At 43.0% G+C, this 15,727-nt stretch overlaps 1 protein-coding gene across 50 annotated transcripts in view; it reads right to left on the bottom strand.

The window, feature by feature from the left end:
• TRDN (triadin) overlaps positions 1 to 15,727 on the bottom strand; it is a 1,596,486-nt gene that overhangs the window by 848,216 nt on the left and 732,543 nt on the right. For 47 of the 50 annotated variants that reach the window (XM_069607588.1, XM_069607568.1, XM_069607596.1 and 44 more), the window contains one exon: positions 5,050 to 5,100. The exons of the other annotated variants lie outside the window; for them this stretch is intronic. In XM_069607588.1, coding sequence (XP_069463689.1) covers positions 5,050 to 5,100 — 51 coding nt within the window. The remainder of the gene's footprint in view (positions 1 to 5,049; positions 5,101 to 15,727) is intronic. 50 annotated transcript variants of the gene reach the window in all.

A 15,727-nucleotide genomic window follows, 5' to 3' on the forward strand; every position in this document is an offset into this window, starting at 1 on the left:
CCGTTCGTCATGAGACTACTGCCTTGTATTGTCCATGCCAAAATGGATTGGTTGAGCATTTCAATAGAGTGCTGAAAGGGACGCTTCAGCTTGGCAACCTTTCCAACTTGGATGTTGAGAGTTTGATACCTGATAAGCTCTGGGCTTATAGGATCACTCCCCATTCCACTACGGGAGCAATATCCTTTGTGGCATTGAGGGGCAGAAAACTGGTTGAGGATCTGACTATGGAATGACTAGGGACCTCTGGTGGTCCAGCTAAGGTGATTAGGGAGGAGCTTATCAGTAGGGCAGAGATGTGCCAGGAAAGGTACAAGCGGTGGTATGACAGTAGGACATGTGTGAATACAGAGCCATTTGAGGTTGGTGGCTTTGTCAGGGTGAGGAACCCAAGAGTGAGAGGTGTGGGTACTCCTTATCTGTCTGCTGCCAGGAACATTTGCAAAGTCATGGGGACTGTGTTGTGTTGGAGTTGCCATGATGTGGAGTCTAAGCCAGCTGTTGAGTGTCTCTAGGCCTGATTCATAGAAGTGTTTTATAATGGTGCAATCCCATAGGGAAAAGCTCAGTGAATCAGGCCCATGAGATGAAGCGCAATGTGCGTGATTGTAGTGGAGTTGTGCACCAGAAGGTATTTCAAAAGTTGCCCAATGGTGGTGGCTGGGGGGGTGTGATAGGTACAGATGTATCTGTGGGGTCTCAGGAAGGATGTGAGAGGGTGCCTGTTGTGGGTGTGAAGAGTCGTGACCCCTCAGTTCGAAGTGAGAATGGTAGCGGTAACTCCTCAATTCGATATTGTGATGATGTTCCAAGTAAAGGTGTAGGTGACGTGGAGGGGGAAATGGTGAGCAGCTCTGAAGAAGGGTACTCCGGATACGCAGGTTGAGTTCAGCCTGCAGAAGAGTGGTGGACTGCAAGCCGAATAAGGAGATCTTGAGCATGGTGCACGTGCGCGACAGCCACCTGTAAAATTCAAGGACTATGTGTTAAGTTTGTTTAGTTAAGAGAGAAGGTGTGTAGCAGGATCTATGGCCACAGGCTCATCCCTCTTGTGGCCTCATGGGCGCCTGTCGTGTGCCCCGTGCGACGGGTCGCGCAGGAGCATCCTGTGAATATTGCTGTGTGATGCTCTCCACGGAGGACCCGAGAGGCGGTTACCATCGTGTCCAGGAACGTGCAGTTCCCATGTAGGGGGTAGGCTTGTATGAATAAAGCCTTTCCACTTACCTGTGTGTCTCTTGCTCTTCCCTGTGTTTTCCTTTTCCTGGTCGTGTCATAGAGCACAACAAAATGCAGTGTTAAAGTTTGAATTCCTATCAGTTGTCAAGCATGTTTTAGATTGTGCAGGTGCAGTTTTTTCCAGGACACAATCTGCTTGCCTGGACTTTAAGTCATCCTCAGAATGCGGGTGAAGGTATTTTATCTCTGGTCGAAGTCACTGGTTACAGACACATGCAGTGCTATTTACCTGCCAATTTTCTCGCGACTATCACCCACATTTTGAGCAGGGTGTTAAATGTTGCAGAAGCGGGAAAACACATGCACACAATGTTTCCAGGGATTTCTTCAGACGTAGACTATTTTTAAAGAAAGTCTCCACTATGCGTAAAATCGGCTCCATGTGTTTCTCCTGCTCTGTGCAGGGAATTGTAGTAGGTCTCCACTGGACCGGCATGCAGATGCCAGAGGGGACATTAGCAAGCTGAGTACACAAGGATCAATTGTAATGTGTTTGATGGCGACGACAATTACTGATTTCTGCTGGCTGCCCACGTGAGCATGATTCATGAGAATCCTTCAGAATGTTCCCTGACTGTGGATGCACTACTTGGGATTCTTTCCTTTGTTGGGTGTCCTGACCCACGTTTGAGCTATCATGCTGCAACATTTGTTGATGTGGGCTTCGAAAATCCAAGATGGCCAAAAAGCCCACATGTACGCCAGAATAGGAAAACTGTGCAGTACTGGCATGGAAAACATCATGATGGCCAGAACTTCCCAGAAAATGCACAGGGAAATGCATGAAGAATAGGCTGCCACCCATTTTTGCCTAGGTTGTGAGCACAGGAGGGCACTGCCTAAAACCACCATTGGGCTACCCACACAGTAGCCTGAAACCATTGGGAATGGCAATGCTGATTGCCAAAAGCAACCTAGAACTGTGGGGAATTCATTTTCTTAAATCCCAAAAATGGATGCATTACCAGTACTCACCACTATCAGAAAGCCGGCGTTTTAAAACCACCAGACTTTTGTGTAAAACTGAACAAATGAAACAAAACCAGACCAAGGAAAGACTTGCTAAGAGGTGGATACAATGTAAAACTATATTCTGAAATGACTTGAAGGAAGTAATTATTTAATGTGTATGTAAAAATCGTAATAGACTTAAACTGGGGGACAAAAAGTGACATTTAGCTGAAACCTGGCTTAATGAAACTGAATTCTGCCTGACATCTACCCCTACAGGAGTTAAAACCTGCTCAGCCACTCTTCCCCTTGCCAAAAGGAGTTGTCACCTCTGTGATTAGATTAGGGGTGGAGCAGCTACAGGGAGTTGAACAAAGGCCTGTCCTGGGCCCAGGCAGATGGTTTATTAGGGTGGTCGTAAATGGCTTCCTTTTGAACAAAGCCCTTCCTTGACTCAGGCAGATGGTTTATAGGGGAGGTCGTAAAGTGGCTTCCTCTTGGCAGAAACGTGGAGGGGCAGCCCCTCTAAGGACAGGCTGACCTTAAAGAAAGTGGATAGACTGGTTTCTCCACCATTTGACCTGGGAAGACACACCCCTGTTGGCCAGAATATGATTTTAAGAAAGATGTATAACTCATGGTGCGGACTTGTCAAAATTATCTAAATGATACCATAATTTTTGTGATTTTTCTGCCCACATTTTAAGAGGTTTAAGGACCTGGTGGTATGATCTGGGGGGTTGCTAGCGGAAAATAGGGTTTCACTCCAAATGTCTGCATGTTAAAAATCTGACACTTCATCAATTAATGTCCACACTCCTTGCGCACATGTGTGTAAATTTGGGTAAATGTCCGATATTGCAAAACCAGTTAAAAAGTACAAAATGTTGCCATTTCTGAATGCAAGCCCCCAGGAAGAGCAGAGTTTGAACAGAGTATACCTCATGTGATATGTGATGGGTGCATGTAATTTTAAACAACTGTGTATCTGTGCAATATGTATTTGGGTCAAATATAGATTTGTGGGCAAACTGACCAGGGGAGGATCCTCTGACCCATAAAACCTACAGCATCACTCTGACACACATTTCCTTCCCCCAATCCAAGCACTGCGGAAAGCTTGACCAATGACCAGTTGAGAGAGGGGCCGGCTTAGTGATGCTGCACACACACCCACTTTCAAAAGACATAAAAAGAGCCACTGGAAGCTAGAGAGGACATTCAAATCCAGTTGCTGCAACGCTCTCTGCCGGACCACACAACATCCAGAAGATACCAGATCCAACACTTAGACTTTAAAACTCCAAAGAACTTGATTCAGAACTCAAAGCAAGGGCCTAAACCCACAAACTGAGAACTCTTCTCAGCAGGCCTCAGCATCCAGCAAACCTAACAGCGGTAGCAGCATCCAGGAGCCGTGCAGATCAGCGCTGTGTCCAGAGAAAGCTGTGCAGAAAGATCCAGGAGCTGTGCACAGACGCTGTACCGAGAGATCCAGGAGCCGGGCCAGGAGCAGTGTCAGACCAGACCAGCAGAGCAGAGACCAGACGATGTGCCAGAGACCGTCCAGGGCGAAACCAGAACCGAAGCCATCTTGACCCGATCCGTGAGAACTAGACCTTCCAAATACATTGTGAGTACAGCTAGGACGGTGTGAAACCAAATCTCTTAGTTTCCAGTGATATAATTAAATCTATTTAATCTAAGTCGAACTGCCTCCTAACTGTCACGTGTCAATTCTGCAGCCGCATAGCTGTCACCTGTCATTTTTAAAAGCTGTCACCTGTCAATTTGAGTTACTTTAAATTCGAAAAACGACCTTTACAAAATCGTTCATATCTTTGGAACCGTTTGGGCTAGAAACTTGATGTAACTTCCCTCTGGAAGCTTACAATCTTAGCTTTCCAACGAACCTAGAACCGACTTGCTACTCCTTATACTTTCGCCGTAATCACGATTCATGCACTTGCGAATTTTACCGCGATTTGCGATTTGGTTAAAAATCCAGCCATGTGTAACCATCAGCAGTCATTTCTTTCCTTGCTAAAAATTTCGTTTGCCTCCTAAGAACCATCCCTGAATCATTGCTAGAGTAAGCCTGAACTAATATCAACTAGATACCACTCACCCTGAACCTCCTTAAGGGAATTAAAACCATTTTCAGCATATTTCTCACTTCATTGCCACCACATTCAAAGCACTTGGGCCTGTGTTTTAAAACTCATACCGGTTTTCTCTAAGCTTGCTGGGGGGGAATTGAACTGAATTCTATTTGATTGCATTCCTAAGAACTGTGTGCTCTCATCTTCATCTCCTTACATTGCATAAAGGGGGGGGGGTGAATTGTCCAAGAAAGTGATTACTTTGTCTTTTGTTGAAATCCTATCAAGTTATTTTCTGTACTGCATTTTCATTCCACATTGCATCTATTTGAAACCATAAAAGTATTCTTGCTATCTTATCCATCCTATACCCACTCATCATTGATTATAAAGAAGTGTGCTAGTGCCAGACTATCCATTATTGATTACTGCTCAGATTAAGTGTGATATTCAATTATTAATTTATTATAAAGTGTGATATATATATTGTTTACATTCTCAAATAAACATTTTAAACTTGCAAAACAGAACTACTTCTTGGCTCAGTGGGGTCAGGGGGATTCTAAGAGAGGGGTGTTATATAGGGGTAGTCATCCAGAACTCAAGAACTGGACATAAAGATATATCAATAAGGGTTTCCATTCAGTATCCCAGACTAGGCATTGGCTTAGCTGTAGTGTTGAATTGAATCCTCTTACACCATGGAATCTTCCTCCCAATGAAGATTGAGCTTCATGTGTTGCACACTCTGATTTACCTTGTTTCTTTGCAGCTGCTGGAGCTTCTTTTGGTTTTGGCTTCGACAGTACTTGAATATAAAAAGATATATATTTGTTTTAATGAATTGCCAGACACTTTTGAATACACAAGGCATAGGGAAGATAATCATTCATGGGATTGCAGCAGACAACATGACAACATATGCACATCATAGTAGTTCAACATAGTTAAGGGGAAGCATGTGTAAAAAGACTTCCTCCAGCATTGTTTCCTCTCACTCAATGGATTTGGATATCATTTTTTTAAAAAAGGTGTGTCATGCCCCCACCCCCCTAACTGGAAATTATGGGAAACATTTGTTATAAGATCTGCCCAGTCACTCGAGTCGCCCTTTGACAGGCTGTTGTCATCGGTTACACAGCACTTTCTACAACGGTGAACACAGAACATTTCAGTTGGTGCCCATGCCTGTGTGCATCTATTTCTGCTGCACTATGCCTAGACACTGTGCCAGCCTGGGGGGGGCTTATGTGAGGCTGCTACAGCTTGGCCCTCGTTTTGGTTTTGGTTTTTGGACTGTGTTGCTTTGAGGGATTGCCTCCAATGTCGGGGCGGTGGGGGGGGGGATTATTTGACCTGCAACAATTTTCATGTTGCTTTCGCTTCTTTTTCTATCTCGGTTAATGACTTGTAAGATATTGGGAATTTACATTCTCAGCTGCATCACATCTCTTTTTTTGCCCTTCATCTTGGCAAAGATGTAGTGATCCAGGCAAAACTATTAGGCCTTCTCTTACAGCAAATAACAGCATGCGCTGCTGGAAGCTGAAGTCCATCACATCTGTAGAGCCAAGTTCCCAGCCCCTGTTCTACAGATTAACGCATGGTAATCATTCTATTATTTGTCTGGATGTTTCACTTGCTGTTATTTCAGGGAACTGTCTGTTGAGAAGGGCATGGGCCGAGGTGGACTTTTGTGTTAAGATAGTGCTCAATGCTCAACTCTGTCTTTGTCAGTCTCATCTTAAAATGTTACTCTACTAGAAGGAGGATAAAGACCATCATTCCAATGTGGTCACTAGAAAAGGAAGTACTTCTTGATCTGGAATGATGGTAAACTCAAAAGTATTTCTTAAAGACTCTAATCCCAATATTGCCACTAGCAAAGGAAGCACTTCAGGATTTAGACTGATGGTTAACTCTAGAGTACTTCTGAAAAACCGTAATCTCAGTATGGTCTCTGGCCAAGCAAGTACTTCTGGATCTAGACAGATCACAAACTCTAGTGTTATTCCCAAAGACCATAATCACAATGTGGTCTCTAGCCAAGGAACCGCTTCCGGATCGGGCTGATGGTAAACTCAAGACTACTTATTAAAGACTATATTCCCAATATGGCCACTGGCCTAGCATGTACTTGCAGATATGGACATATGGTAATCTCAAGAGTTTTTCTTAAAGACCATAATCCCATTATGGTTTCTAGCCTAGGAAGCACTTCTGGTTTTGCACCGATGGTAAACTCAAGAGTACTTATTAAAGACCATAATCCCATTATGGTCACTGTTCAAGCAAATACCTTCGGATGAGGACTGATGGTAAACTCAAGAGTACTTCTTTAAAACCATAATCATAATGTGATCTCTAGCCAAGTAAGCATCAGGATCTGAACTGCTGGTAAACTCAAGAACACTTCTTAAAGACCATAATTCCGGTATGGCCTCTTGCCAATCAGGTACATCCGGATCTGGACTGATGGTAAATTTAAGACTGTTTCAGAGTACTTCTTAAAGACATAATCCCAATGTGGTTCCTAGTCAAGGAAGCACTTCAGGATCTGGCCTGATGGTAATCTCAAGAGTACTTATTAAACACCGTATTTCTAGTATGGTCGCTGGCCAAGCAAGTACTTTTGGATATGGACAGATGGTAATCTCAAGAGTACTTCTTAAAGACCATAATCCCAATGTGTCCTCTAGCCAAGGAAGCACATCCGAAATGATGGTAACTGACTCAAGAGTACTCCTTAATAATACTTAAACCTAAAGACTCTGTGGCAAACGGTATCGACTTCTGTGCAGTCCATGCTTAGGGTTACGTAAATCTACACCAATAGTAAACACTGGGTGTAACACATCCTTTCTGTTGTGTCTGTTTCTCTGCAGAACACTAAAGGAGAGAAACTACAAAAAAGAAAAAAAGGTAAAACTCAGGAAATAATTCCCTGAGAATGCAAGATTTGAGGTAGGTTTTTCCCAAGGATAACTCAGCCTTTCTGCTATGCAACTGAAGCCAGAAATCCATGTTATTGTGAAGGTGGCTACAACAAATGACTATCCATTGCTTCTTCTGGGTCTGCTCAAAGTGGCAATAATGTGAACTTTTGTTAATGCACTGCAAAACAATGAACATACACGTGATGCAATCCCATGTCCTCTGTTTAAGAATGTATGCTCATATGAATGGATTAAAATCATAAAATGGAAGAAACATATTTTTCAATGATGGCATATTTATAATGATTGGAACATTAGAATTCATTAATGTATTTGGATGCATTTTTGGGAATGTGTTCATGTATAATCTGAAAAGAGATTGTTTACTGACACATATTTGTATTGCTTGGAGACCCAGCTCGAAAGCAGGGGAGCACTTTACAATGTGAGGGCGCCAGTGTGTGTTTTGACATTTTACACAGTAGTGCAGTACTGTTGGTAGAGGAAGGGTAGTATTTGGAATCATCTGGCAGGTATTTGTGAAAAAGCCACATTGTGAAGGTTTTGCTGAATTCCAAGATGGTGGGGGCATTTTGAACCTCTGCCGGGATTGTGTTCCGGAAGGTGGGTGTGGCAGGCGAAGGCCTGCATGCAATCCTTCTCTTTAGAGGCTCGCTTAGACTCCATACTTTTGATAGTTTTGTTACATGCTACATATTAAATTGTATGTTAAAGGGTAGGGTCAATGAGAAGAATGAGCCTCTTAATGCACTGTCTTAAAAGTATTAATTGATGGCTTCATTGATTGAATCGTTTGTGCTTCTAAATTATATGTGAAACGTTATTGAGTTACATACGTACTAACTACAGGTTTTTGACCTAGAACTAAAAATGGTGCTTCAGTCTATTGAGATTCATCAAAAGTGCCACAGCAGTTTCCGTCCTCTGAGCATCAGAGCATAAATAGACGAGAATAAAACACAACAAACGCTGATATAAATGACATCAGGATCCATTGAACCAATGCACAAGTTCCATATGTAGGAGTGGGCTCAAAGCAATACATTAGCATAATCAACACTGTCTGTGTGTAGTTCGGAATCATGCTGCCTTTCCCTGCTTTTAATTACATGTGTTTCCAAAGCTCTTTTTTTAGTATGAAAAGTGTTTCAAATGCTAGACCCGATCAGTTTCACAAAGAATTGTGTGGATAGGTGATGGGGGCCACATAGGCTGGAATATTTTGCTACAATAGGACTGGCTTGAAGGTTAGCCTGTTGCAATATTGTGAGCCAAAACAGTTAATCAGTGAACTGATCAGGTAGTGGGTTGCCATGTTCTGGTACAGGCTAGTCATTCAGTTAGGACACCCATGTCCTCACGGCACCTGCTATAACTGCAAGTGCTGCATTTTGGCAAACCTTCCAGCTGCATTTAAGCGGTTAGGTCCTAATGATATGATCTCAACGTCAATCATCCCAAATCAAGCAGATGACCCTGAAACAGCAGCATCTTCCAGTGACATTTGTCCAGGTCCACCATACACACATGTGTATAGAAGCAAAGCTTTGAGAAAGAGAGACCCTGGATGAAAATGGTAAAATATCCAGGTGTATGGATGTGTTGGAATCTGGTAATGACACACTACAAGGTATAGGTTCCCCGCCTGACATATTGACCCGTTCTTTGGGTGATAAACTTGAATCGAGCAAGATTGAGAGCCACCTTGATAAGTTGAGGAGCGGGTTCGAGGTCCTCTGGTCAAGACACGTTCAGAGACTTAGCGCTCCATCCTTATTCTGAGAGTCGAATTTCTGACGTTATTGCATTAAAGCCCACACAGTTTCCACTCAGCGAAGAATGGATAAATCTATGCAATTTTCAACCATGTATGTCTCTCGAAGCACTTCTGAAAACACATAGAGTTTGGACTTCCTTGATTTACATGTGAAACCTACAGGGATTCTGCAAACCTTTAACTGCTGTACCTGTACCTGATCTGATGTGAAAGAGTGCCAACATTCTGAAAATGCAATAGCACATTCCTAAAAGTAGCTTTAGCTGTCTAACAGCTTAAAACCATTAGGACTAGAAGTCTTTGTACATTGTGTTGTTGAACTATAGATTGGAGTTTATGGAAAATGAGCCACCTATATGTGGTCTTGCAACATATGGTTATCAATGGTTCAACCACTGCGCATAGACCATTAAGCAATCCTTTCTTTTCTTAATCTATAGTCTTATCAATAGGTATTGGTATTTGTTCCAAAATTGGTTGAACCAATAACCTGTTTGTTGTCTTACCTTTTGTTAGGCTCATTGAAGGACTCTGGGTCTGGGTTGGTAAACCTTTCAACAACGTCATTCATGGGTTGAATGTGAGATGAATATTTTTTGTGGTTGCACATCTGAGTAGCAGTGCCCCAACCCTCAGTGTTTGAGGGGGAAGCTTTCTTCTTTTTTGGGTATCAATGCTTTCAAGAATGATTCCAACAACTAGAAGCTATGGCATTATGACCACATGAGCCATAATTCCCCTAACTTAGAGGAGTCAGTCACATGTTGTTCTATCATAGATCTTCTAATACTATTTTTGGATGCACTGGGGACTATCCCCTTATCTCTAGATTGTATATTAAAGGTTAGGTATTTCAGATGAAATGTTGACATTCAGTGCTTTTGTAGGCAGGATGTGTAGTGGAGTCAGAAAAATGACAATCTCAAGAACTTGTTAGCAAAAGTTGGCGGTGTCAAGTAAATGAAAAGGGTCAAATGGCAAAAAACATATGACCTGAGATGGTGCCTCCATTGCAAGGTCTGAAAGAGCTATGTACACTTTTACCTCATAAAATATTGTGTTCATTTTATTCAATGACAACAGTGGCAACATATCAACAAATATAGTAGAGAATAGCTGTTACACGTGGCTTAACTAGCATGGATTTTGGGATTTGGTACAATAGTGGTTCTCCCTTCATGTGCTAGTATTACCAGAGAGTTAGGTGAGCTCACTCTGGAACAGGCCACGTAAAAATGCCCATGCAAGAAGGAGTCTTCCCTTAGGTCAATCCCTGCTATCTTTCAAGTCTGCCCCTCAGATTTTTTGATGGTCATGGTGAAAAAAACCTTTAAGGGGAACTGGAGTATTTTGAATTCAAACAGATATTCTCAAGGTATAAGAGTTGTTTGTGATATAAACACAGACTCTAATGGCCACAACTGGTCAATGGTCGTCACGACCTAAAGACACTGAAAGACTCTTCCTAACAAAGATGTCTAAATCATAACCGGCATGACAGTACTGGTCCTCACAGGAGATAAAGCCGATGCTTATGAAAACATCTCGGTCCTCATTGAAAGTATGTGAATGAAAGACTGCCAAGGCCTCAGCCACTATTACCCTGGACTCGCCACCCCTCTATTTACCTGACCACGGACCACAGGGCTTGTTACATAAAGAGAAAATGGCCTCTGTATTGAGCCCTGCCTTCCATTTCCATAGGGACTCTCTTAAGGTTTATTTTATTTTTTTAAATGTCAAAACACGGTTCAGAAGCTCGATATGGCTAATTATTGGAAACAGAAACATTTCTATCAGCACTACGGTTAGAAAACCTGCCGTGCTAATGTCAGTGATCACCTGCTCCCTGGCCTCTCTCGGTTGCGAAAGGAATACTACCAACCGCTGTTGCCCGGGGAACCAACGACTATTGCTCAAGGATTAGAGCAACGATTAGAAGGGGGACTGGCCCACTGAAGTCTGTTCCTGTCTATTACCAGCTTTTCCATCAAACTAAATATTAATGATGATGGGGTGAGGGGTCAAATTCCACATATCAGCAGAACTGTTCAGGGACGATGTTCCCATCATATAAAACACATAAACACATATTGATGTGGATTTAAAGGACGCTTCTGCCCTTCTGTAACTGATAAACGTGTGTGTGAATACAAGTCTTTCGGAAGAGAACTGTCCTTTATGAAATTAGACTGCGGTCAAATTCAGGAATCACAGACGTCATCAAAGGCAGCAGCAGTGAGCGTGTCATTATAAAAGGTATATTATTAATGCACTGCAGAAGACAGATGTGAATCAATGTTCTGCTGCCCCATATACCAAAAAAATGGCAGTAAAAATACCTCTGGCTGCATATCATGTAACTCTGAAAGCAGGAATTAGCACTTCCTCATTACCACATGAGCGTTTTGTGACAGCACAACACACACCACAGGCGGTTTTCATAACAGTAGATGCTTATAGTTATGTCAGTATTAAAGACTAGCGTATGGGTATATCACTATTTCAAACTGGCTTCTGGGTATGCCAATGGTTCTATGTCATTTCATCGATGGGTGACATTTTGATGGGGTTTTTTTGGAATATTTTTTACCAAAAAACTCATTGGAATTGATTTATTTTTATTTTTGAGGGGGTTCCCCCAAGCCCTCTATCCCCAATTATTTTTCAACTATTCCCGACCACCCCACCCCAAATATATGTATATATCCTTTTCTAACCCCCCGCCCAAAAAAATCTCAGAGTTTTTCGGTAAAATGTACTCGGAAAAAACCCCATTGAAATTTCATCCATCGATGAAAGAACGCTATACCATGCCAATATTAAAGACCGGCTTCTGGTTATACCACTGTTTCTCACTCGCTCGCTACTGTTCGTATTTCCATTGGCAAATACTATTATTTTAACACACATCGTATTTACCTGTGATGGGGCTTGCCAGTGGTTATGCATTTACCGCAGTGGTAGCTTTCCCACTTGCTGAAGCCAGCAGAGGATATTTTACGGGCCAGCAGAATTTTGCTCTTTGGTTACTGCCTGTATTTTCCATTTACCACCGGGAGCAAGACCACCAATAGAATGCTGCATAATGTCCATGGACCCCGATGATGAGGTGCCACCAACCACAGCAGAAATTAGTAGGAATAAACACGGGGTCCGAAGTGCCCCACTTAGACAGACCTGCAGCTTTTCCACTCACAAACCTTGGGGTTAAGCACAGGAACTGCTGGTTCACTGATCCCCCCTCAGGAAAGCACCAAACCTGCGTAGAGAAAGCGGGTAGTTTGGAAGGTGGAGTAGTTGGCAGAGGAGAGTAGTGGTAATGCGAAGAAGAAGTGGTAGTGAGAGGGGGTGGAGTATTAGTGGATGGAGGAGAGGATTAGTAGTGGGTGGAGGAGAGTACTAGAAGAGGGAGGAGGAGACGTGACAGTGAGGGGAGGAGAGTAACAGTGGGAGGAGGAGAGTAGTAACAGTGGGTGAAGGAGAGGGAGAAGTAGTCATAGGAGATGAAGGGGAGTAGTAGGGCAAGAAGAGGTGTGGTAGTGTGAGAGGAGACAAAATATCAAAGGATGGAGTCAGAGCTTGGTTGAGTGAAATATCAGATGGATACGAGGTTGGTGGGAGGAGCCGGGAAGAAAAGGCATTTAGAATAGGAGGGCAAGGTAGCCCTGAATACAAGTGGAGGTGACTCACATGTAGGAACTATAAGGCACAGTCACTAATGTTCCCATTAGAACACTACCATGTGGCGAGCGTAGGGCAAGAAAGGGAGTTGGAAAGCCAACATTTAGGGAAAGCCTCAGGGAGCCATTGGACAGTAGGGGTTACCCTTCGGTAGAACTAATCAGAGTTATGGATGCCTGGCTGAGGGAGGAACTCCTCAAGGGAGAGAAGAGGGAGAGGGACAGCCGTAGGGCCCACAAAGGAAAGGCTTAACACCCTTGAACAAGCCCAGGGGTTCAAAGTGGTTTTCCGGGCCACCTGTGACACAACAAAGCTTGTGATCATGCCATCAATCTCCAGTTTTGAGTATGTGATTGTTTCCATACTGTACACCAGTTCATTGCAGCTTATTGTGGCATATGATATATTAATTGCATAATGCTTAACATGATTTAAAATTTGATTAAGAAACAATAAATACTTGAATTGGATTATGTCAAGTCTATAATGAATTTGAAAAAAGATGATTCTAAACAAAGCAATATAATCGTTTGCTTCCTCCATGCCATAAAAACAAAACAAAAAATACTTGGGTCTGTATGCTGCAGCAAACATCAAAATCTGGACATATGTCTCAATTACACATTCAGCATTTTTGCAGTGAACATTTAAACATGTAATTTTTAAAACACTGTAAATGTAAAACCTGAAAAATAACATCAGGCCATTAGAAAATGAGAACTATGCTATTACCCCTTTTAAAACATAGACATATTAAGAAAATGCTTGCCATTGTTTGAGTGCAAACATTGCCAATGAGACCAGATTAATGACATGTTGTAACGTTCCAGATCCTACATGGACAGAATGACATACACATATTAGAGAGAGGCTGGTCTTGTTTTAATACTCAAGTGATATTATGCGAAGGTCCAGAGTCTAGAAATGTATTCACTTGGGGGGAAAGGGCAGAGGGGTTCACATTTATGCAAATAACCCTTTCTTCATAGAAGACATTTTCCTGTATTGGAATATGAGTCCATGGATGTGCTTCTCTATTGTGGTGGAGAGACAAGCAGTGGAAAAAAGTTGCCAGTGTGCAATTTGTTATGTTGTAAACGGGTAGAAATATCAGCTGATGAACTGAGGCACCGGGACAGAAATCCTTCAATATTATTTGCTGGTGAATATTTCATTATCACGTTTCGGCAGCTGCTCCAAATGAAGGCAAACTGATTATGCTGAGTAGTCACTCAGTTCTGACTAAGTACTGGCAGGTGTGCTTGCCCATTGTCCATTAAACCATGTTATCTATGTATTTACACATTTTATACATTTGTTAAATAAAAGGTTGTATGGTGCGTTTTGGAACCACCAACATAATTGTTATCTTAGGGCTAGGTGCCTGGGACCAACCCTTAGCCCAATCTCCAATCGGGCTAGTTTCGAGGTATTCTGATCTGTTTCTGCTGTAGTCTGCATGTCACCGAGTGGATTGTGCAGAGCGTTCCCTTAGCGAATGCTCCGCGAGAGTCAGTTGGTGCCGTGGGATGGATGTGCGTGTGTCTGGTGGGTGTTCTCTTCCATGCACCCTGTTTGTCTACCTATCCTGATCTTGTAAGTCAACCTGTAACTAAGGAGAGAATATAGCAACTTGAAAGATATCTCTTCCATGCATCCTGTTTGCCTACCTATCCTGATCTTGTAAGTCAACCTGTAACTAAGGAGAGAATATAGCAACTTGAAAGATATCTCTTCCATGCATCCTGTTTGCCTACCTATCCTGATCTTGTAAGTCAACCTTTAACCAAGGAGAGAATAAAGCAACTTGAAAGATATCTCTTCCATGCATCCTGTTTGCCTACCTATCCTGATCTTGTAAGTCAACCTGTAACTAAGGAGAGAATAAAGCAACTTGGAAGATATACCTGGGGCTCCTCAGTGATTTGTGCCCACCCAGACCTCAAGGAGAAGGGCAGGGCGATGCTCAAGATGTCTACCGAGCTACTGAGCATGCTCTACTTTCACAGTTTGGGCCTTGCATAAATGTTGTTATGGAACACCATCTCTTCTTTTCACGTTCGCAGCAGCAAGAAGAAAAAGTGAACCTGTGTGTGGCTACTCTGCGTGGCTTGAATAAAAATGGTGCGTGTGGAACGCTTGCTGACAGTCTGGACGTGACCAGAGAGTGAGATGCACCGTGGACAGGAAGCTGGTGGAGAGGTTTCTGATGGTATTTCATCCCGACTGTAGATCTCTAACCTCATATGTTACACCGTTCAGTGCCTAAAGGTTCAAAAGAATGCCATGAGGGTTGGCGTCAGCCACGCCAGTGTTCCAGAGAGTTATGGAACGGTTGTTTAACAGTTTGCCCAATGTGAAGTGCTTCCAGGGTGACATTCTAGTGTTGGCTCCTGATCGCGAGCATCATGCGGAACACGTGTTTGAGGTACTGAGGATTTTGGGCCAGGCTGGTATTACTGTAAAGAAAGAAAAGTGGAGATTTAGAATGACAGAGGTGCCTTACCTAGGGCATATTATTGACTTGCAAGGTATCAGGCCCAAGAATAACTTAGGGGAGACAGTGCTAATGGCTCCGGCACCTCAGAACAAAGATGCTCTGAAAGCGTTCATAAGCTTAGCTGAGTACTATTCTAAGTTTCTAGAGAGGTTTGCCACCATTTGTGCCCCATTGAGGAAACTTAAAAAAGAATGTCAAGTTTGTATGGAGCGGGAGTGTGAGGGAGAGTTCTCTCAGATGAAGAACAGTATTGCGGGTGCAACCAGGGCTGGACTGGGAACTAAAAGAGGCCCTGGAAATAATTACTGGGGACCGAAAGAGGCCCTGGAAATAAAGTTCAAAGTGGCCCCATATGACACATTTTCAGCAAGCCCAATGCTTTTCCTATGAGAAAATTTGGAAATACCACACAAAAGAGGCCCAGGGTGCAGAGGCCCACCGGTAAATCTCCAGAGTTCCCTAAAGGCCAGTCCACCCCTAGGTGCAACCACGCTTGGTATGTTCAATCTGTGTTGTA

Source organism: Ambystoma mexicanum, chromosome 4q (genome assembly GCF_040938575.1).
Source record: "Ambystoma mexicanum isolate Mex_15411 chromosome 4q, UKY_AmexF1_1, whole genome shotgun sequence".
Taxonomy (NCBI): domain Eukaryota; kingdom Metazoa; phylum Chordata; class Amphibia; order Caudata; family Ambystomatidae; genus Ambystoma; species Ambystoma mexicanum.